Raw genomic sequence first — 18,425 nt, 5'->3', positions numbered from 1 at the left:
TAGAAAATAGAAATGATGATGAAATTTTTCTATAAATTTTTTGTAGGCCCCTTGTCATAGACATAGTTTCATGTCAACTTAAAGTGTAGGGGTGGAGTCTAGCCTGTCGATTTGGTCACAGCCTAATGGTGCTTCCTTGTGGATGTGACTGCCTCATAAGGAGGGCCCTGGGATTTCCGCCCTGCCCCCCCCCCCAACTCCCGCCCCCGTCTCACCTTCCTGCTAGCAAGCCACTTGGAGACAAGTTGGAAACTTGCAGGAGCCATGGATATGCATCCGCCACCATTGGATCCACAAGACTTTGCACCCACCATCCTGCTTGTGGCTGTGTGAGTCTAAAGAGGGATTTAGGGACGGGTATCAGACTTATAGGTTTATACACATATAAGTGTCTCTGGATTTGCTTCTCTAATCAACCTGGCCTAACACACCCATTGTATGAGGGAAATGAAAATCAAAACTAGAATATCATCTTGCATTACACCCATCAGGATCGGTATATTCAAAGACAGACAAGAGTAAGTGTTGGTGTGCATGTTTAGAAAAGGAATCTTCATACACTGCTGGTGGGACTGCAGCCACTTTCGGAAAGCATGCCAGCTCCTCAAAAGTTAAACAGTTATCATATTACCTAGTAATCAGCTCTAGTTATATATCGATACAGACATGAATGTTTATTCAACACTGTAAACAAGTGTTTAAGAAGCTGCATTATTCATAACAGCTAAAAGTTGGCAGTAGCACAAATGTCTATCAAGTAATAAAGAAAATGTGGCATATTCGTACAATGGAATGTTATTCAACAAGATGAATGAAATACTGATACATTCCACAACACAGATGAATCTTGAAAAGACTACATGAAATTAAGCTAGCCCATTCCAAAGATGATATATTGTATGGTCCCATTTATATAAAAGTTCAGATTAGATAGAAATATCAGTGGTTGCCTAAGAGTTGGGGGCATTTACGGAAAAATGGGGAGAGATTGCGAATGGATAGTTTCTCTTTTGAGGTAATAAATTGTTCGATTGATTTTGGTGATGGCTGCACTCTGTGAACAACACCCCCCCCCCCACACACACACAGACACACAAAATTGTACAGCTTACCAAAGCCAAACACACGTCTATCAAGTCAATTTCAACAGTCAGTGAATTATATTTAACAATAAAGGACACATGGCTTTAAAACATAAGCTAAGCTTGGACTCAGACCAACAAGATGTATAGTCTGCTGTCAGCAACTGTTAAAATGGATCCTAGAGATATGACTGGGCAAAGAACAAGTGAAATTATCATTTTTGGCAGATGAGCTGATCTTATATACTGAGAACCCTGAAGGCTCCACAATAGGATTACTGGCAGCAATAGAGGAATATGGTGGAGTGGCAGGATAAAGTTCACCAAGCAGAAGTCAATCGGATTGCTATATACCACTGATGGGACTACACAAAAAGAAAGTAGTACCTTTCACAACAGTCAAGCAGAAATCGAATTATCTAGGGATATTCCTAACCAAAAAACCCCCCAAAAGATCTGTACAAGGAAAACTACAGAAGAGTATTACAAGAAACCAAAAAGGACCTAGGCACATGGGAAGAATATCCCATGCTCATGCATTGGAAGACTCAATATGGTAAAGATGTCAGTACTTCCTAAAGCACTATATAAATTCAATGAACCCTAATACAAATTCCAGCTTCATTTTTCAAAAACTGAAAAAAAACTGACTACCAACTTTATATGGAAATGGAAGAAGCCCAGAATTTGCAAAGAGCTCCACAAGAAGAAGAAAGTTGGTGGGCTTGCACTACCTGAATTTAAAACTTATTATACAGCCACAATTATCAACACAGCATGGTACTGGTGTAATGGTAGACACTAAGACCAATGGATATAACAGAAAATCCAGACATAAAAATAGCAGCATACAGACAACTAAGCTTTGACAAAGACCCAAAAATTAACAAATGGAAAGCAGATTCCCTTTTCAACAAATGGTGCTGGGAAAACTGGATATAAGCCTGCAGAAGAATGAAAGATGTCCCTTACTTCACTCCATCCACAAAAACAAACTCAAGTGGATCATAGACCTCGAGGTAAAACCCAACACTATCAGGATCAACAATGGGAAATTTAGGACAAAGCTAAGAACCTCAGTGCAGGGAACACATGGCTTATCAGAAATAAGGAGGGCTGCACCCCCAAGAAGAAGATAAAAGAGACTACTGGGACTTAGTAAAGAGAAAACACCTGTGTATATTGAAAGATTTCAACAAGAGGGCCCACAGACTAGGAAAAGATATTTAGTAGTGACATAACAGACACAGGGCTTTTTACTAAAATGTACAGAACCCTGCAAGTTTACAAGAGGAAAAATATGAATAGCCCACTGAGGAGGTGAGCAAAAGACTTGAACAGATTAACAAAGGAAGAATTCCGAATGGCCAATACACATGAGAAAATGTTCTCGATCATTAGTCATCCAGGAAATGCAAATCAAAACAACTATGAGATACCACCTAACACCCACAAAGATAGCCCAATTCAAGAAAACAAGACAAAACCAGAAAGCTACAAACGTTGGAGGGGGTGTTGTGAGTAGGACGGCTTATTCCCTGTTGGTGTTCTTGTAGCAACTGTAGATAGTGAACCAATGAAACCCCAAACAGATGGAAATCGAGTTGCCATATGACCCAGCAATTCCACTACTGGGCATATACCCAGAAAAACTAAGAAACAGACCACGGCCAGACATTTGTGCTCTGATGTGTGTTTCTGTACAGTTTACAATAGAAAAAAAATGGAAACAGCCTAAATTTCCGTAAATAGACAAATGAATACAATGAAATACTATATATTCGTAAAAAATAGTGATGAAACTATGAAACACCTTATCTAATGGAAAGATTTGAAGGATGTGAGCGGTTACCCTCCCCCTCCCCTGCCCCCACAAAACCCCGGAAATTTTCTTTTAAATCTATGTATTGACATTTTTTTTTTAACAAAACAACCTTATCACCTCCACAGGACTCTCTGTTATACTGAATATGTGTGTCAAATCGGCGATTCCGTTCTTGGAAATATTTTTCAAACTCATCAGTTTGGTTGGCTGACAGCACTACCCTCAGGTTTTTTTTCTTCATCTCTTCTACATCATCAAGTTGCTGTCATTTCATGACCCTCTTCATTTGCAGAAACAAAAAAAAGCCACATAGAGCAAGGTCAGGTGAGTAAGGTGTATGCGCAAGAGAGACATGCTGTCTTTTTTGCCCAAAACTGGCACAGTAAGATAGTGTGTGAGCAGGTGCATTGTGGTGGTGGCAAAACCAGTCAGTCCGCTATCTTCCACAAATCAGGCCTTTTTGTCACATACTTTACACAATCTTTCGGAACCTCTAAATAGAGAGCTTGATTAAAAGTCTGACCTGATGGAACAAATTCCGAATGCACTAAGTGGACATTTTCTCTTCTTTTTCTTTCTTTATGAATCATTTTATTGAGGACTCTTACAGCTCTTATAACAATCCATACATCAATTGTAATGAGTACATTTGTACATATGTTGTCATCATTACTTTCGGAACATTTTCTTTTGACTTGAGCCCTCAGTATCAGCTCCTTTTTTCCCACCTTCCCACCCATGTGAACCCTTGATAAATTATACATTTTAATTATTTTCATATCAGACACCATCCTCTGTCTCCCTTTGCCCACATTTCTGTTGTTTGTCTTCCTGGGAGGCAGGGCAGGGTAAATGTTGATCATTGTGATCAGTTCTCCCTTTCTCCTCCTTCTACCCCCGCTTTCCCTCTACCCTCATGGTATTGCTACTCCCATTATTGTTTTATCTGTCCTGGATTCCTGGTATCGAGAGCTCTTACCTGTACCAGTGTACATGTTCCAGTCTAGTTGGATTTGTAAGGTAGAATTGGGGTCATGATAGTGGTGGGGGCGAGAGGAGGAAGCATTCAAGAACTAGAGGAATATTTTGTGTTTTGTCAGTGCTATACTGCACCCTGGCTGGCTCATCCCTTCCTGTGACTCTCCTGTGAGGGGTGTCCAATTGTCTACTGATGGGCTTAGCATCTCCACACCGACCTCTGTCTTTCACATTGATATTGCTTGTTTTGCGTCTTCTGATGCCTGATACCTGCTCCCGTTGACACCTCGTGACCACACAGCCTGGTGTGCTTCTTTCATGTGGACTTTGTTGCTTCCCTGCTAGAGGGCTGCTTGTTTAAATTCAAGCCTTTAAGACACCAGACTCTATATCTTCTAATAGCCAGGCACATCAGCTTTCTTCACCACATTTGTTTATGCACCCATTTTGATGTCCGTGATCATGTTGGGAAGGTGAGCACCATAGATTATTAGAACAAAGTGTTCTTGCGTTGAGAGAGGACTTGAGTAGAGGCCCAATGTTCACTTGCTACCTTGATACTTAACAAATATGTACTTAGACCTATATATCCCTATAATCATATACTAATATATTTACATATGTGCATGCCTATATTTAATACCTCTATAAATGTATTTTGCTTATATAAATGTATTTTGCCTTCTAATTTTTTTCCTCTACTTCCTTTTACTTTTCCTCCTGTCCCACTATCATGTTCGACCTTTTTGGCTCTCAGGAATTCCTCTCAGCTACATTGCCCTTGATCAGACATCATCTGATGTTCTACACCCTTCTTGCCATCAATTTTAGAATTCTTGTTGTTCCCTTTTCTCTGGGTTTGTTGGCTCTCCCTTTTCCCCCTCCCCGCCCCGCCCCCCAAAACCATCAATCCCATTGTTTTCTCCTGGGGATTATTTATCTTGCCTATCTTATATAGACATGAAAGAAAAGAGGCCTATAAAAAGTTCAAGATCTGTCTGCTGACCCTTATGTATACTTTCTTATGGAGTCTGATGAAGTGCCTAGCCCTGCCCTCAACGTCTGAACTCTATTTTCAAGCTTCCTCTGGAACTTTGTTGCTTTGCTTCCCTTGCTGCTCTGTTGTGCTCTGTGTTTTGCCCTGGTGTGGGGACATCAGATTGGGCACAATTCCCACAGTGTCTCCAGTGCTGTTCCCTGCAGCACGGTGGGTCAGTGAGGGGAGGAGGTGGGGCCGGCCCTACAGTCCTCTCTGTGCCTTGGCTTCTCTGAGCAAGAGTGTCATCTGTGAGGCTTAGTGGGCCAAGATGATGTTCTCTTTTTCTCTTTCCCTCTTAGTTTGCTCCCGTGTGGTTTGTACAGACCACCCACTCTCCCTGGGCTGTAACTTCAGTGCTGTCCTCTGTAGTGCAATCTGAGGAGGGGTTTGATGTAGCTGAGACTGGTGTCCACCTCACAGACCTGGTAATTCGCTGCCTCATGCCAGTATGCTGCTTCATGCCGGTGTGTTGCAGTATTCTTGTGGGATCCTTGCAGACTTTAGTATCAGTGTTCCTAGAAAGCTTGCTGGTTTTTTTTCTATGTTCTGGAAGAGTTTGTGTAGGATTAGTGTTAGTTCTTCCTTGAATGCTTGGTAGAATTCTCCTGCGAAGCCATCTGGCCCTGGGGGACATTTTTGTTGTTGCTGTTGGCAATCTGTTGATAACCTTGTCTATTTCTTCTTTTGCTATTGGGCTGTTGAAGTTCTTGGCATCCATCTGGGCTAATCTAAGGAAGGATTGGTTTTCCAAGTATTTGTCCATGTCTTCCATGTTGTTGAATTCATTGGAGTACAGGCCTTTGTAGTACTGGTATTAGCCTTTTAATTTCATTAGGGTCCATTGTAATGTCCCTGGTTTCATCCCTCATCCTGGCTAATTAAACTTATTCCTTCATTTCTTTGGTTAGGTTTGGTAATGGTTAGGTTTGGTAATGGTTAGGTTTGGTATTCTGTTAATACTTTCAAAGAAAGAGCTTTTAGCTGCATTTGGGTTTTTTTGGTTTTTTTTCCCTCTCCTATATCACAGCCCTGATGGCGAGGAGTGTGTTGCTTTTTAGGTAGTGTTGGATCAATTGTATCTGAGGAATTACTGAGAGGTGAGTGGTGGGCATACATAATAGAGGGACACCTGTGGGAAGAGGAAGGGAAAAATGTGCATTAAAATATGTATATATAAGCATATGTAACCAGGAATCATATGGACTCTGGGTTTCTACTTAAATGTTGCCTCATTACAAGAATGGTTTGCTCTGATACTGCAGCATTGTATGATACACACCTCCCTGACATGATCACTGAAGACAAAATGTGTGCATAAGCAAGTGTGGTGAAGAAAACTGATGGTGCTGAGCTATCAAAGGATATAGTGTCTGGAGTCTTAAAGGATTGTAATAAAACAACTGACCATCTAGCTAGGAAGCAACAAAGCTCACATGGAAGTATACCAGCCTGTGTGATCATAAAGGGTCAACAGGATCGGGTACCAGTAGTTCAAAAACAGGCAACCAAATCACCGTGAAGGGGCATGGTTGTAGCGGAGACCCAAAGTCTACCTGCAAGATAATTGATAAGTGCCTCTCAGAAGGGCCACACAGAAGTGACAATAAATCCAGGGTGCAGTATGGCACTCATGAAACACATAACTCTCCTCTAATTCTTTAAGATTTCCTCTCTTTATTATTAAGGTCTTAATGTGTTATACCTCATTAATCGTGCTCATTTGTATGTTTAAGATTGCTCAGTGCATCAACACAGGTGACTCCTCACACAGTGGCAGACGTACTGGTTCCCTAGGGTGTGGGAAATAAGGGAGAGGGGGCAAAAGGGGAGGTGATAGTGTTGCTGGTTATATAACCCCACCCAAAGGGATCAAACAACAGATTTGTATGTGAATGAACATATTAGAATGTGTCAATAAAGCTATTTTTTAAAATCCCAGAGCAGAAAGAACTGGACCAGATAGGGAAACCACAGGCAACTTGCTTTTATTGATAATCTGTTACATTTTATTAAATATCTATACATAAAACTGAATAAAAATTCTCTGTGAAGATGCAGGTGCACAACATGTGGCAAAAAATTTAGATGGTACCTGGCTCTCAGATAAAATAGTGTCTGGGGTCTTTAAGGTTTGTTTCCAAACAAGCAGTCACGTAAGTGAGAGGTGAACTCAGTCCACATGGAAGCACACCATCATCAGACCCTGAAGGATTGGAATCAGTATTAGAGCCTAACTTGTGAGAACCAGGTATGCAGGTGATCAATGACAATGGGAGCCCGATTCACTTGTGGACTACATATCTAAAATTGAGCAATGGGAGGAAAGTGGTCAGTAAAGAGTGCTTAGAAGAGTATAGATTAAAGGCATTAATCTAAACAGTTAAAACTTTATCAGCTGATCCTGTGATGCAGGCTGAACACGATCTAGTCTCCAAAATTTTCTCTATTTTTGGTTTGTACTTTGTTTTTGTTTTTTTTCCATATTAGGTGTATTTCAGAGGTGTTGTCAATGGAGGTTATCCTCCATTGAAGCTGTTATATGCTTTCTCATTTCTCGGTATATGAAAACCAGGACTGATGACCCTATAGAAACAGCAAGTAGAATGAGGGGCGAGGGGGGTGAAGGGGTACAGTGGTGGTGGTGGGGTACAAGGGAGATGATGTCACAGAGTCCATGTAGAAAAAGAATGTTTGTAAACTGATGGTGGTAGCAATTGTACATTCTACTTGATGTAATTGAAATATGGAATGACATATGTATTAAATTCCAACTAATTTTTTGTAAAAGGAAAAACAATTATTCTGGGCAAGAAAAAAAACCCAAAATAAAAGTCAATGGGTCTAAGGAGAATTGTTCTAAGATTCACTCTAGATACCACAATGGTTATTCTTGTTTTAAAATAAATCATAAGTTTCTAATCTTGTGTTATGCTAGGTCGACTAGAGAAAAAAGTCCAGTGATACTCATGTATGTGTAAGAAATACCTTTATATCAAGGTAAATTATGTATCAAGAAGACATCCCAGTCCAGTCCATCTCAAGTCCATATGTCTGATCTAGTCCGTACGTCCCTTTTCAAACTCATGCAGCCACATGCAATGGTGCAGAATGCAGGAGTAACCCGAGCTGGGGGGTGTAAAGTCTTGTGGATCCAACAATGGTGACAAGGTTCTGGCAGCCATCAGGATCAGCCATCAGGAGGGTAAAGGGAGAGAAAGAGTGGGGCGGGTAGATTCACAGGACCCTCCTTATGAGAAGACTACATCCCAGGAGACACCAACAGGCTGTGACCTGATTGACAGGTTGAATGTCACCTCTACACTTTTATGTATCTTCAAGTTGACATGAAATTACATAACTACCACAAATCCTATATTACGTAGTACTGAGTTTACCCAATGAATCTTCATACCTGTCCTTTCTATGCTTTTTCATTCTACAAACAGAACTTTTATGTCATCCACCAAGACCGCCTCCTCCCCCACTTACTATGGCTCAGAACCTGAAGCTTCAGAGAATTATCTAATGTTTATTAGTTTTAGTTATGGAATCCTTTAAGCTATTCCTTAAATAAAGAAACCAGTGGTTTTGCATGCCATTTATTTAAGACAACTTTCCTGTCTGACTGCTTTGCCTCTCAGTTTTCTTAAAGCTAGAACTATTAAAAATGAGCCTAGATTTAAGGCCCACCACATTGTCTCTAACTTTCTTCCCTTCCACCTACCTTAACCTCCAGGTATGAACTGTCTACAAACTATTTCCCAAACTTGGGTCAAGCTTGCATTCCACCATGTTAGTACTCCAATCCAATTATTCCAATCCTTATAAAGCACTGCCCTCCTTCACCTTTCTTAGGTCTTTGTCCAAATCCTACTTTAAAGACTCAGCAGACACACTCAACTCATATAACCTTCCATTACACTAATATACCAGCAGGAAGTAATGCAAACCCAGTTCCACAAAACAGCCCCAGCAGGCCATGCCCATAGCACTGAGCAAATGTGAAGGACACAGTGCTAACACCGTCTCCTGTTGGACAATGTAAGCACTGCCTGGAAAGGCCTGTGAGATCTTGAAAGATTACAGAATTGCTTACTAAAAATATTCATCCGTTTAAAAGTCAAATCCACAATTTTAATGCATTCATTCAGTAGGGCATTTTCCCCATGGCTTCCAAAATTTCATCTCTTTCTGATGCTGTAGGCATAGGTGGCTTTACTCCTTTCTGTCTTCTCTGAACCAGGATAGAATTCTAAATGTAGGTATTAAAAAAAAGGAAAAAGATCAAATTAGAATTAGTTATATATGGATTAGTTAATTATTTGCCAGTAATTTGTTATTGCTATCTCAAAAAATGAAATCTACAACCAAATTAAAAAGTAAAACAAAAGGCTTAATTCTGGGACTCCAGTGAATTGTTTTTAAATTATTAATACATAAATACAAATTGTTAACAGAAATTGGGATGGATATATACTATGTAACAAGAGTATCTAGTCTACCAAGAAAAAGATACTGAATAATTGCCATATAAAACCAAGTCAATTTAGCAAAGGCCAAGGAAGTAGCTGGATCCAGTGTGTAAAGAAACTAATTATTCACTAAAGTCTCAGAAAAAAAGGAGACCATTAACTCTTATGGGCCACAGTGGAAAGGAAGAGGCAAGCTAAGGCAAGGAGAGTTACACACTTTGTAGGAACTTTGAAAATTATAAGATTGCTGTTTTACATAGCAAATGTAGATGACCAGAGCAGACCAAAATGATAAACATGACTTGAACAGTTAAAACCTTCTCAGTTGATTCCCTACCGCCATAGATGTTGGGCCTGATCTGGTTTTCAACATTTTCTACGCTTTTTCTTCATATTGGGGTTTAGCTCTGACAGATTTTTTCACTGGGGATAGCCCTCTTGAATTTTGGTTATACATTTTTCTTTTTCAGTATATGAAACCCAGGACTGATGAACCTATAGAGACAGCAAGTAGAATAACAGTTTCTTGGGGAGTACAGAGGGAGAGGGTGCGGATTAAGGGGAGTTTAAGAAAAAAGAATGTTTTGTAACTGATTGTGGTAGCACTTGTACAATACTGCTTGATGTGACTGAATTATGGAATGATATGATATCTGTGTTACCTCCCAATAAAAAGGATTTTGGGGGGAAATTATGATTAAAAAACGTACCATTTTAGGAATACTGATACTTGTGTACCCAGAGAACCCATATACATTAGAAATGTATTCTTAAAGCTTTGGAGCAGAATGAAAGGGTTAAAAAATTCTTAAGGTGAATAGCTTTAATATCAAACAAATCCATTTTAAAATGGATTTTAACCAGCTGTAGTTAGGCTAGAATGTAACACCTTGATATCAGATCTCCCTTTGGACACATTTTGAATTTGTTCTGTTTTTTTAAAAGATTTTCTTTCTTTTCCATTGAAGTATTCCTGTTTTATTTGTTCAATGCTGCTGGGTAATTTTTTTTTCCATCTTTGTCTTTTACCCTTTCCTATATAGAGAAGTCAGGATGGGTGGATCTATGAAGGTAGCCACAGGAGTAATAATTACATGGGGACATGGAAGGGAAGTTTGGGGATAAATAGGGAGTCGGCATCAGTGGGCACAAGAAGGGAGAAAATGTTCCAAAGTTGACTGTGGTGATGACTGCACAACCTGTCTTGGTGTGACTGAAGTACTGAATTGTATGCTTTGTTAATTATATCTCAATAAAATTCTTTAAAAAGCTCTCAAGGACACTTTAGAGCTAACGAGTAAAGTTGAAAATTTCAGTTTCACTACAGCCATTTAATAGAAAAGGATAATGGTTATTAATTTTAAGCTTCAGTTTCAGGCCTAACACATGGAGTTTTATAACAAAACTAAGAAGCTAGGCTTACCCAGAATTTCCGGCAATTTTTGTACTTCAAGAAGTAAGCAGAACACCTTTCCTTGTTATAGCTATTTTCATCCATACATCTGGTAGACAAATCAGATTCCTTGAACAGGTAAGATAGGTATCATTTAAGAGTTGGAATGAAATCTAAAAAAAAAGAATTCTGAAGCTGTATTGTTTGCCCTCTACCCCAAAAGAAATATGGAAATATGTCATTCATTTCTTTAAGAGACTGACACTAATGAAAACTTAATTAACTCCCAGCCCACATTCTGCTCAGGGCAGACACCTATTGGATCAGTTTTCTGAATATCAAGGCATAGGAATTTGAGTTAAGGTACCCACTGAGATCATTTAATGTAGTAGCTATTTAACAGAGAAACTGAGGCAAGGTATAATCTCCTCAAAATCACTGCTACACACATAGAATGAGTAGCCCGTTTCCTAATTAATAGCCCTGCGCCTGCTTTTCAATCAAGTTCTCACCCTGTCCCAAATGTGTGACCTTGGGGTCAATCTGGAGATTACAGTTTCGTCACCTATAGTCTCCTTCAAGGTAACCTAATTTAACACCACTCATCACAATGTCCTCTGACTATACCGCATCCCATTATATGAGTTAATACATTATTATATGAGGAATTTTAATAAATATAACTGATATCACGTGCTTTGAGTTCAAAGGGCAGTCACCAATTGAGAATTAAATTTAAGCTGTTTGAACTGGATACATGCTGCATAGCAAACTTCAAAATGAAAGGTGTGATTCTGAGAAAGCATAAAAAAGCTTCAACTAATGGGGTAATTTTTTTTCATAGATCTAAGAAACATGTCTGTCTAAACAGATTTACTTATAATGAAAGTGGTTCAAAAGTGATTGAATATTCAGAACAAAACTCAATTTCTATGAAAAAAAATTTAATGAATGCATATATTTGGGAAGTACTTATCAGATTAGGGAGCAGAGTTTTCATAATACCAGTGTGAGAACTGCATTATTCAAAGCTGGAAATAGCCACAAGTATTGCAGGTTATATAAAATAAATGCCAGTAAGAGCCTACTATTACAACAAAACACTTTATTAATATTTTTTTAAAACCTTCAACTTTCAATAAGCTAATTCTTATCAGCCCAATACAGTTACTTTGTCTCAAGGACATGAAGAAAATGTGACATCAAGACATAAATTTTAGTGGCAGTTAAAAAAGTCACATTTCCAATTTTCCATGCTTGGATTAAAGATTTCTTCAGTTTTACATATGCCTGACTAGTATTACAGGGATAATTAATCATGGGAATATTATAGAAATAAGGGAAACTAAGCAAGAGACAAATCTTCAGTTGTTAGCTAAATTTTGAATAATAATAATAATGTTCCAGTGATAGATGATACTCGAGGGCCAGGATTGTTTTTGTACAGAAATATCTTTATTCAACTACTACATAAAAACAGATATGCAAAAATTAGAAGGTTATTCTTCCAAGTTAATAGTCATGAAAATTAAAAGCCAACCTACCAACAAACAAGGGTTTATGTCAGGATCTCTGAGCCTTCGAGTTACCATGGGCATGCTAGCAGTCTTCTGCAAGTAGAGTTCAAAAAGAAGTTATACAATGCACAAGAGAAAATAAATCACATTACTCTCATAAGTAAATGAGAATGAATTTTGATGTAAAGATTATCTAGTAAGAATTCCACGTACTCTCTATCTTTTGAGAATAAAGACTTTGACATGTTTTTCATTTCATAGTGCTTTAATACAATTACTAACAATATTTCAGTGCATCTTCTGAAATTTGATTAGAATGTTCACTAAAAGCATGGACGACTTATGCTTATTCTAAAGTTTAAGCAGCTAAGTGTACTAACAAAATCTAAAAAAGATAGCAGACACTCTAGTGATTGCTTCCTCATGCAATGTTGCATAGCAAGCAAAACAAGCCTGGAGTAATGCAGTACAATGAAATATTAGTAAAAACATGTATTACCCAATGTACCTGAATGCCTACTCTATGGCCATATAACAAAAAGCCAAATAATTGCTCGACATTTTGAAACCCATCATGTGTTGTTGTTTTTAGAAGAACTTTCAATGGCATCTTTTACTTCTACTACATTAGTTGCCGGGAGGAAGTCAGATAACGCGACTATGGTTCAGTTATCTTCCAACTGAAGTCTTAGAGATATAACTCTGCAAGCCTTTATTGATTAAACACAAGTCACAATTCCCCAATGTCTATTGGTTATACAAATCATGTAATAAGTATGTAAACTACATCCGAGGATAGCTGCTTTCTGTAAGTGTCAATTAAAGTTGGTATTCCTATTTTCTTTTTTAAAAAAGTCTTAAAAATAAACTATTTTGTTTTAACGAGCCACAACTAACTCATTGAGACAATTCCTGCTCATAGCAACCCTACATAGGAGTTTCCGAAATTGTTACATCTTTACAGGAGCAGAGAGCCTCATCTTTGTCCCTCAGAGTGCCTGGCTGGTGGATTTGAACTACCAAAACTATGTGCTTAGCAGCCCAAGGTGTCATTACAAGTCAGATTTGACTGGAGACAGTGGACTCATATACAAGGAGCCCCGATGACACAGTGGATTGAGCAATGGGCCGCTAACCCATCAGCAGTTCCATGGAGAAAAACTAGGCTTTCTGGTCCTATCACAATATGCAGTTTCAGGAACACTGGGGAGCATTCTGCCCTATAGCGTCCTTGGGAGTTGGAACTGACTTGACAGCCGTAGGTATATATAAGTGAGGGAGCGTCAAAGAGTTCATGGGAAAACGGAATGAAAAGATAATGGAAATTCCCCACAAATGTTTTGAAGCCCTGCAGTATAGTCTGTCAATGAACCAATAACTCACCAACAGTTTAATATACTCTTGTTAGCTATGAGTCAGGATCAACTCAATGGCTGTGGGTTTTATGTTTCGTACTAAGCATAAGGAGCTGAACTAACTTGTACTCCTGAATCCTGTTCTAGCTTAATCAATATTCCTCCTAAAGAAAGGGACCATGCTAAAAAAAAAAATCAATCTTTGTAAAGGATGGAAAAGGGCTGAATCATTCTGGTGTCCTGTGACTTTTTAGTGCTCAGTAAGTAATCATTCCATAACCTAGGTCGTAGTGGTATATGTTGGGTTGTCACCTGCAACCACTCTGCCAGAGAAAGATGGGACCTTCTATTCCATTAAGTTACTGTCTTGGAAACACACACTAGCAGTTCTTATGACACACCTGTCATATAGGTTTGCTATGAGTCAGTATCGACTAACTCAGTGGTGAGTGAAGAAATCATTTTATTTCATGATTTACAATGAACACTATGTGAAAGTATCTAGTTAACAGTATCTTTGATAAAAAAGAAATTCAAGATGCCATCCAATTGTATCTAAAAGCATCCTCATTTCCTGAATATAATTCTTTTATAAGCTTGTTTTCTTCCTAGAAGAGATTACCGGCACTAAGTAAATTCTATTCACACCAATCCTGCAGTACAAGAACATAACTCTAACTGTTCATATTTTTGGATATCATCCCAACAATTAGATGCAGATAAAAATAAGGCCACATGCTTTACATAAAAGTGTTCTACCCTGCAAACCAATAGAGAGGTCCGAGGGGCCGGCCCCAATTCCAACTATTCCCAATTCCCCTCCCCACAGTTAGAATTCTCTTCAGAGGACAGCACTGAAGCTACAGCTCAGGGAGAGGGAATGTCTGATCAGAGCACACTGGAGCAAATGAAGGGGTTGGAAGAGAGAGTGGAGCACATCCTGCCCCACCAAGCCCTGAGGACGATATTCCCACTCAGAGCAGTCAAAGCACAAGAGAGGACCATAGGGCCCGTCCCACTAGAGACGCAACGTCCCTCACTGATCAATAGCACTCTGGGGGAGAACACTGGAGACACAGTGTGGGAGATGTGCCTGAGCTAACCCCACTACCCTGAGGCAAAACATTAGGGGCGTGCAACAGAACAGCAAGGGGAACAGAGCAATAAAGTCCTCAGGGAATACCAAAAATAGACTTTGGGGCCAGGGCATGGCACCCCATCAGACTCAACTAGAAAACACTCCTAAAGGTCAGCAAACAGACCTTGGACTATTTACAGGGTTTTCTTTTCATTGTTGTTCCTTTGTTTGTTTATTTTGGTTTGTTTTGCTTTGTTTTGCTATTTTGGTTTTTGTGCATATTATTATCTCTGCAGGTCTATCTAGATAAGATAGATGGGATAAACAATCTGGAGGAGAAAACAATGGGGTTGGGTGGGGAGAAATGGGAGAGGAGGAGGTGGGGGAAAGGAAAGGGTGTTAACACACTCAGGGACAAGGGAACAACAAGTGATCTAAAACAGATGGCGAGGAGAGTGTAGGTGGTTTGGTACAGCTTGATCAAGGGCAATGTAGCTTAATTACTGAAACCCAAATGAAGGCTGAACATGATAGTGGGGCAAGAGGAAAGTAAAAGGAAATAGAAGAAGGAACTTGGAAGCAAGGGGCATTTATAGATGTCTAAATATAGGTATGTACATATGTAGACATATTTATAGATGATAGGGAAATAAATCTATGTGCATATATTTATATGTTTCATATTAAGGCAGCAGGTGGACATTGGGCCTCCACTTAAATACTCCCTCAATGCAAGAATACTTTGTTCTATTAAACTGGCATTCCATGATGCTCACCTTCCAAACACAATCGCTGAAGACAGAGCAGGTGCATAAGCAAATGTGGGAAGAAAGCTGATGGTGCCCGGCTATCAAAAGATATAGCGTCTGGGATTTTAAAGGCTTGAAGGTAAACAAGCAGCCATCTAGCTGAGAAGCAACAAAGCCCACGTGGAAGAAGAACACCAGTCTATGTGATCACGAGGTGTTGACAGGATCAGGTATCAAAGAACAAAAAACCATATCATTGGGAAGGGGAAATGAGGAGCTGATATCAAGGGCTCAAGGAGAAAACAAATGTTTTGAGAACGATGATGGCAACAAATGTACAAATGTGCTTGACACAATGTATGTATGGATTGTGATAAGAGTTTGTACCAGCCCCCAATAAAATGATTATTTTAAAAATCATATCACTGTGAATGTGGGGGAGTACAGAATGGAGACCCAAAGCCCTTATGTAGGCAACTGGACATCCCCTTACAGAAGGGTCTCAGGGAGGAGATGAGCCAGTCAGGGTCCACTGTAGCAACGATGAAACATACAACTTTCCTCTAGTTCTTTAATGCTTCCTCTTCCCAACTATCATGATCCCAATTCTACCTTGCAAACCCAGTTAGACCAGAGGATGTACATTGGTACAGATAAGAGCTGTAAACACGGAATCCAGGGCAGACAAACCCCTCAGCACCAATAATGAGAGTAGATACCAGAAGGGGAAGGGGAAGGTTAGGGAGAAAGGGAGAACCAATCACAATGATCTACACATAACCCCTTTCCAGGGAAACGGACAACAGAAAAGTGGGTTAAGGGAGATATCGGACAGTGTAAGGCATGGAAAAATAATAATTTATAAATTACCAAGGGTTTGTGAGGGAGGGAAGCTGGGGGAGGGAGTGGAGAAAATGATACCACGGCTGAAGTAGAAGGAAAATTTTTTGAGAATGATGATGGCAACAAATGTACAAATGTGCTTGATACAATGGGCTTATGGATGGATTTTGATAGAGTTGTATGATCCCCCAATAAAATGATTTATTTAAAAAGAAGAAGAAGAAGAAAGTGTTCTACCCTGCATGTTACCATTATCAGTCAGAATTCATTTAAAATAACACCTTGGGACAAGACATGTACCTTCATCAGGCTTGCAGCAGATTTTAGTCACATTTCATTTCCTTTTCTTTCAGAATTATAAATACAAGTTAATCATGGTCTGGATTTCAGAATTCCTACTGTATTAAATGGAAATGAAGAAGAGTTAGGATCGGCCTGAAAGGCAAGACAGTGCTCTGCTTAAAGGGGCCTAAACAAATGCTACAAGGATTTCCTTGTAGAGAATAGCCGGAAAGAAAGCCAAAGATTTGAGTGAAGGGTTGCAAAACCACAGTACAATTGAGGAATAATTCTAAAACCAACTGGAAAGGACCCAAAGCAAGAAAGAAGATGAAGAAGAAAGGAGCCAATGCTTATTAAATAAGTATTTCTTGATTTCCCGATCCAATTGTTCACGTCCCCCCTCCCAAGTTAGCTCTGGAAGAGAACTGGAGCATTCTTGCCCAGAGGCTGGACAGAGCCAAGGCAAGGTCTGTGGCACTGCTATAAGGTATCTGCACCTAAGGGGACATCCAGCACAGGAGAACCTAAAGCCCTTAGCCCATGGCTGGGCACAAGCAGGAAAGCCTTCCCCAATACCAGTGGGGTTGGAGGTCGACTGGAGCCCTGGATATGTGCGCATTCGAGGTTTCCCGCCGCTCTCCGCGACGGTCCCTGTCCGCGTCTAAGTTCCGGATTGAGGACACAGGTGAACACACCTTGCTTCGGCCAGGACGGCGACGGGAGAAGCAAGGACGCAGAGAAGTGGAACCAGATCAGCGGTGGGGGGAGGGTAGGAGGCAATTCGGCTTCAAAGGTTGATACCAAGTGGTTGGAAGTACGAGTTTGCGGCGCCCGGAAGGGCAGGGGTCAGCCAGCCAGCCTGTAAGTGCGAAATGAGTGACCCACGTCGCGGAAGGAGGTTGGGGGGAAGGGGTCCAGCCTCGGTGAAGTCCGGAGAGGCGCTTCACGCCGCAGACTCCGACTCGGGCCCAGAGGCTGCCCGGGTGCTTCTCTCTCTCACCCATCCTCTCAGCCTCCGCTAAAGAAAGCGGCTGAGGACCACTAACCTCAGACGCAGCTCGATGAGGGACCAGGCACTCTCCGGCTCCAAACACGTCAATAGATCACGCAGCAGAGCCTTAAGTAGCGCGCACCCCAACTTGCTGTCCCCGCTCCCGGTGACCAGCCGACCAATCGGTGCCTGGCATTGTGAGACTGACAGCCACGCGGGGCCCTGAGCAGCGGGGGCGGGGGCGGAGGCGGGCGCGCCTTGCCCCGCCCCCTGCCCGCGAAGGGAAGGCCGAGGAAGGGCGGGCGGAGCAGTGCACCAGGCCCCACCCCTCTCCCCCCCACCTCCTCCCAATCCCGCCGCCCGCCTCTTAACACTTCAGTTTGATGGACGGCGCTGCGGGCCAATGGGCGCGTACGGCCTCGGCGGCTGCCGCTCTGAGTGGCCAGCCGGGAGGCCGAGCACGCGCGGGGAACGGGCGCCGCCGCGGGCGGGGGCCGGGGGCGGGCTGGCAAGGGGCGGGGGCGACAGCCGCGCAGGGCCGGGGGAGGCGGCAGTGGGCGCGACGTCGGCGGCGGCTGTGGCGGCGGCGGCGGCGGCGGCGGCTGCAAGTTGGGCTGCAGGGGCAGCGCATACACTACAATGGCTGCTGGAGACAGGCGTAAGGAAACAATTTCCAGGCCCGCCGCGTCCAGCCCGAAATATGAGAAAAAAATTATTAGAAATTCCGCGGGCGGCGTAAAGGCGGCGGACGGGCCGGAGGGAGGATGGTGAAGCTCTGCGGTGAGTCCTGCCGAGGTCCGAGGTGGCGGAGAGGCATTTAG

At 41.3% G+C, this 18,425-nt stretch overlaps 2 protein-coding genes across 6 annotated transcripts in view; one reads left to right on the top strand and one right to left on the bottom strand.

Moving 5' to 3' along the window:
- Window positions 1-9,036: 9,036 nt before the first annotated feature.
- Window positions 9,037-17,781, bottom strand: CHCHD7 (coiled-coil-helix-coiled-coil-helix domain containing 7). Of its 4 annotated transcripts, none has more exons than XM_075549689.1 (4): window positions 17,660-17,781; window positions 12,334-12,399; window positions 10,820-10,962; window positions 9,037-9,176 (listed from the first exon to the last, which is right to left on the bottom strand). In XM_075549689.1, exons 2-3 carry the CDS (start codon window positions 12,385-12,387, stop codon window positions 10,846-10,848), a joined length of 171 nt encoding a protein of 56 aa, XP_075405804.1. In that variant the 5' UTR covers window positions 12,388-12,399; window positions 17,660-17,781; the 3' UTR covers window positions 9,037-9,176; window positions 10,820-10,845. The 4 variants fall into 4 exon arrangements, with proteins under 4 accessions (XP_075405804.1, XP_075405802.1, XP_075405805.1 ...); XM_075549687.1 differs by having other exon boundaries at window positions 10,820-10,918; XM_075549690.1 differs by lacking the exon at window positions 17,660-17,781 and adding an exon at window positions 17,309-17,599.
- Window positions 17,782-18,201: 420 nt separating this feature from the next.
- The window catches only part of PLAG1 (PLAG1 zinc finger), a 64,619-nt gene continuing 64,395 nt past the window's right edge, over window positions 18,202-18,425 (top strand). For both annotated transcript variants that reach the window (XM_075549686.1, XM_075549685.1), the window contains exon 1: window positions 18,202-18,384. The gene's annotated coding sequence lies outside the window, so the exon portion shown is untranslated. The remainder of the gene's footprint in view (window positions 18,385-18,425) is intronic.

The sequence above is a fragment of the Tenrec ecaudatus genome, chromosome 5 (assembly GCF_050624435.1).
Source record: "Tenrec ecaudatus isolate mTenEca1 chromosome 5, mTenEca1.hap1, whole genome shotgun sequence".
Classification (NCBI taxonomy): domain Eukaryota; kingdom Metazoa; phylum Chordata; class Mammalia; order Afrosoricida; family Tenrecidae; genus Tenrec; species Tenrec ecaudatus.
The sequence above is the reverse complement of the archived record's forward strand: the minus strand, read 5'-3'. Positions and strand labels throughout refer to the sequence as shown.

Bases quoted from the DNA above. Each gene is read 5' to 3' on its own strand.
- CHCHD7 (XM_075549687.1), bottom strand. From the start codon at position 12,387: ATGCCCATGGTAACTCGAAGGCTCAGAGATCCTGACATAAACCCTTGT. The intron at 10,919-12,333 runs GTAGGTTGGCTT...TACCTGTTCAAG, and splicing joins ACATAAACCCTTGTTTGTTG to GAATCTGATTTGTCTACCAG. The intron at 9,177-10,819 runs GTAAGCCTAGCT...ACCTACATTTAG, and splicing joins AAAATTGCCGGAAATTCTGG to AATTCTATCCTGGTTCAGAG.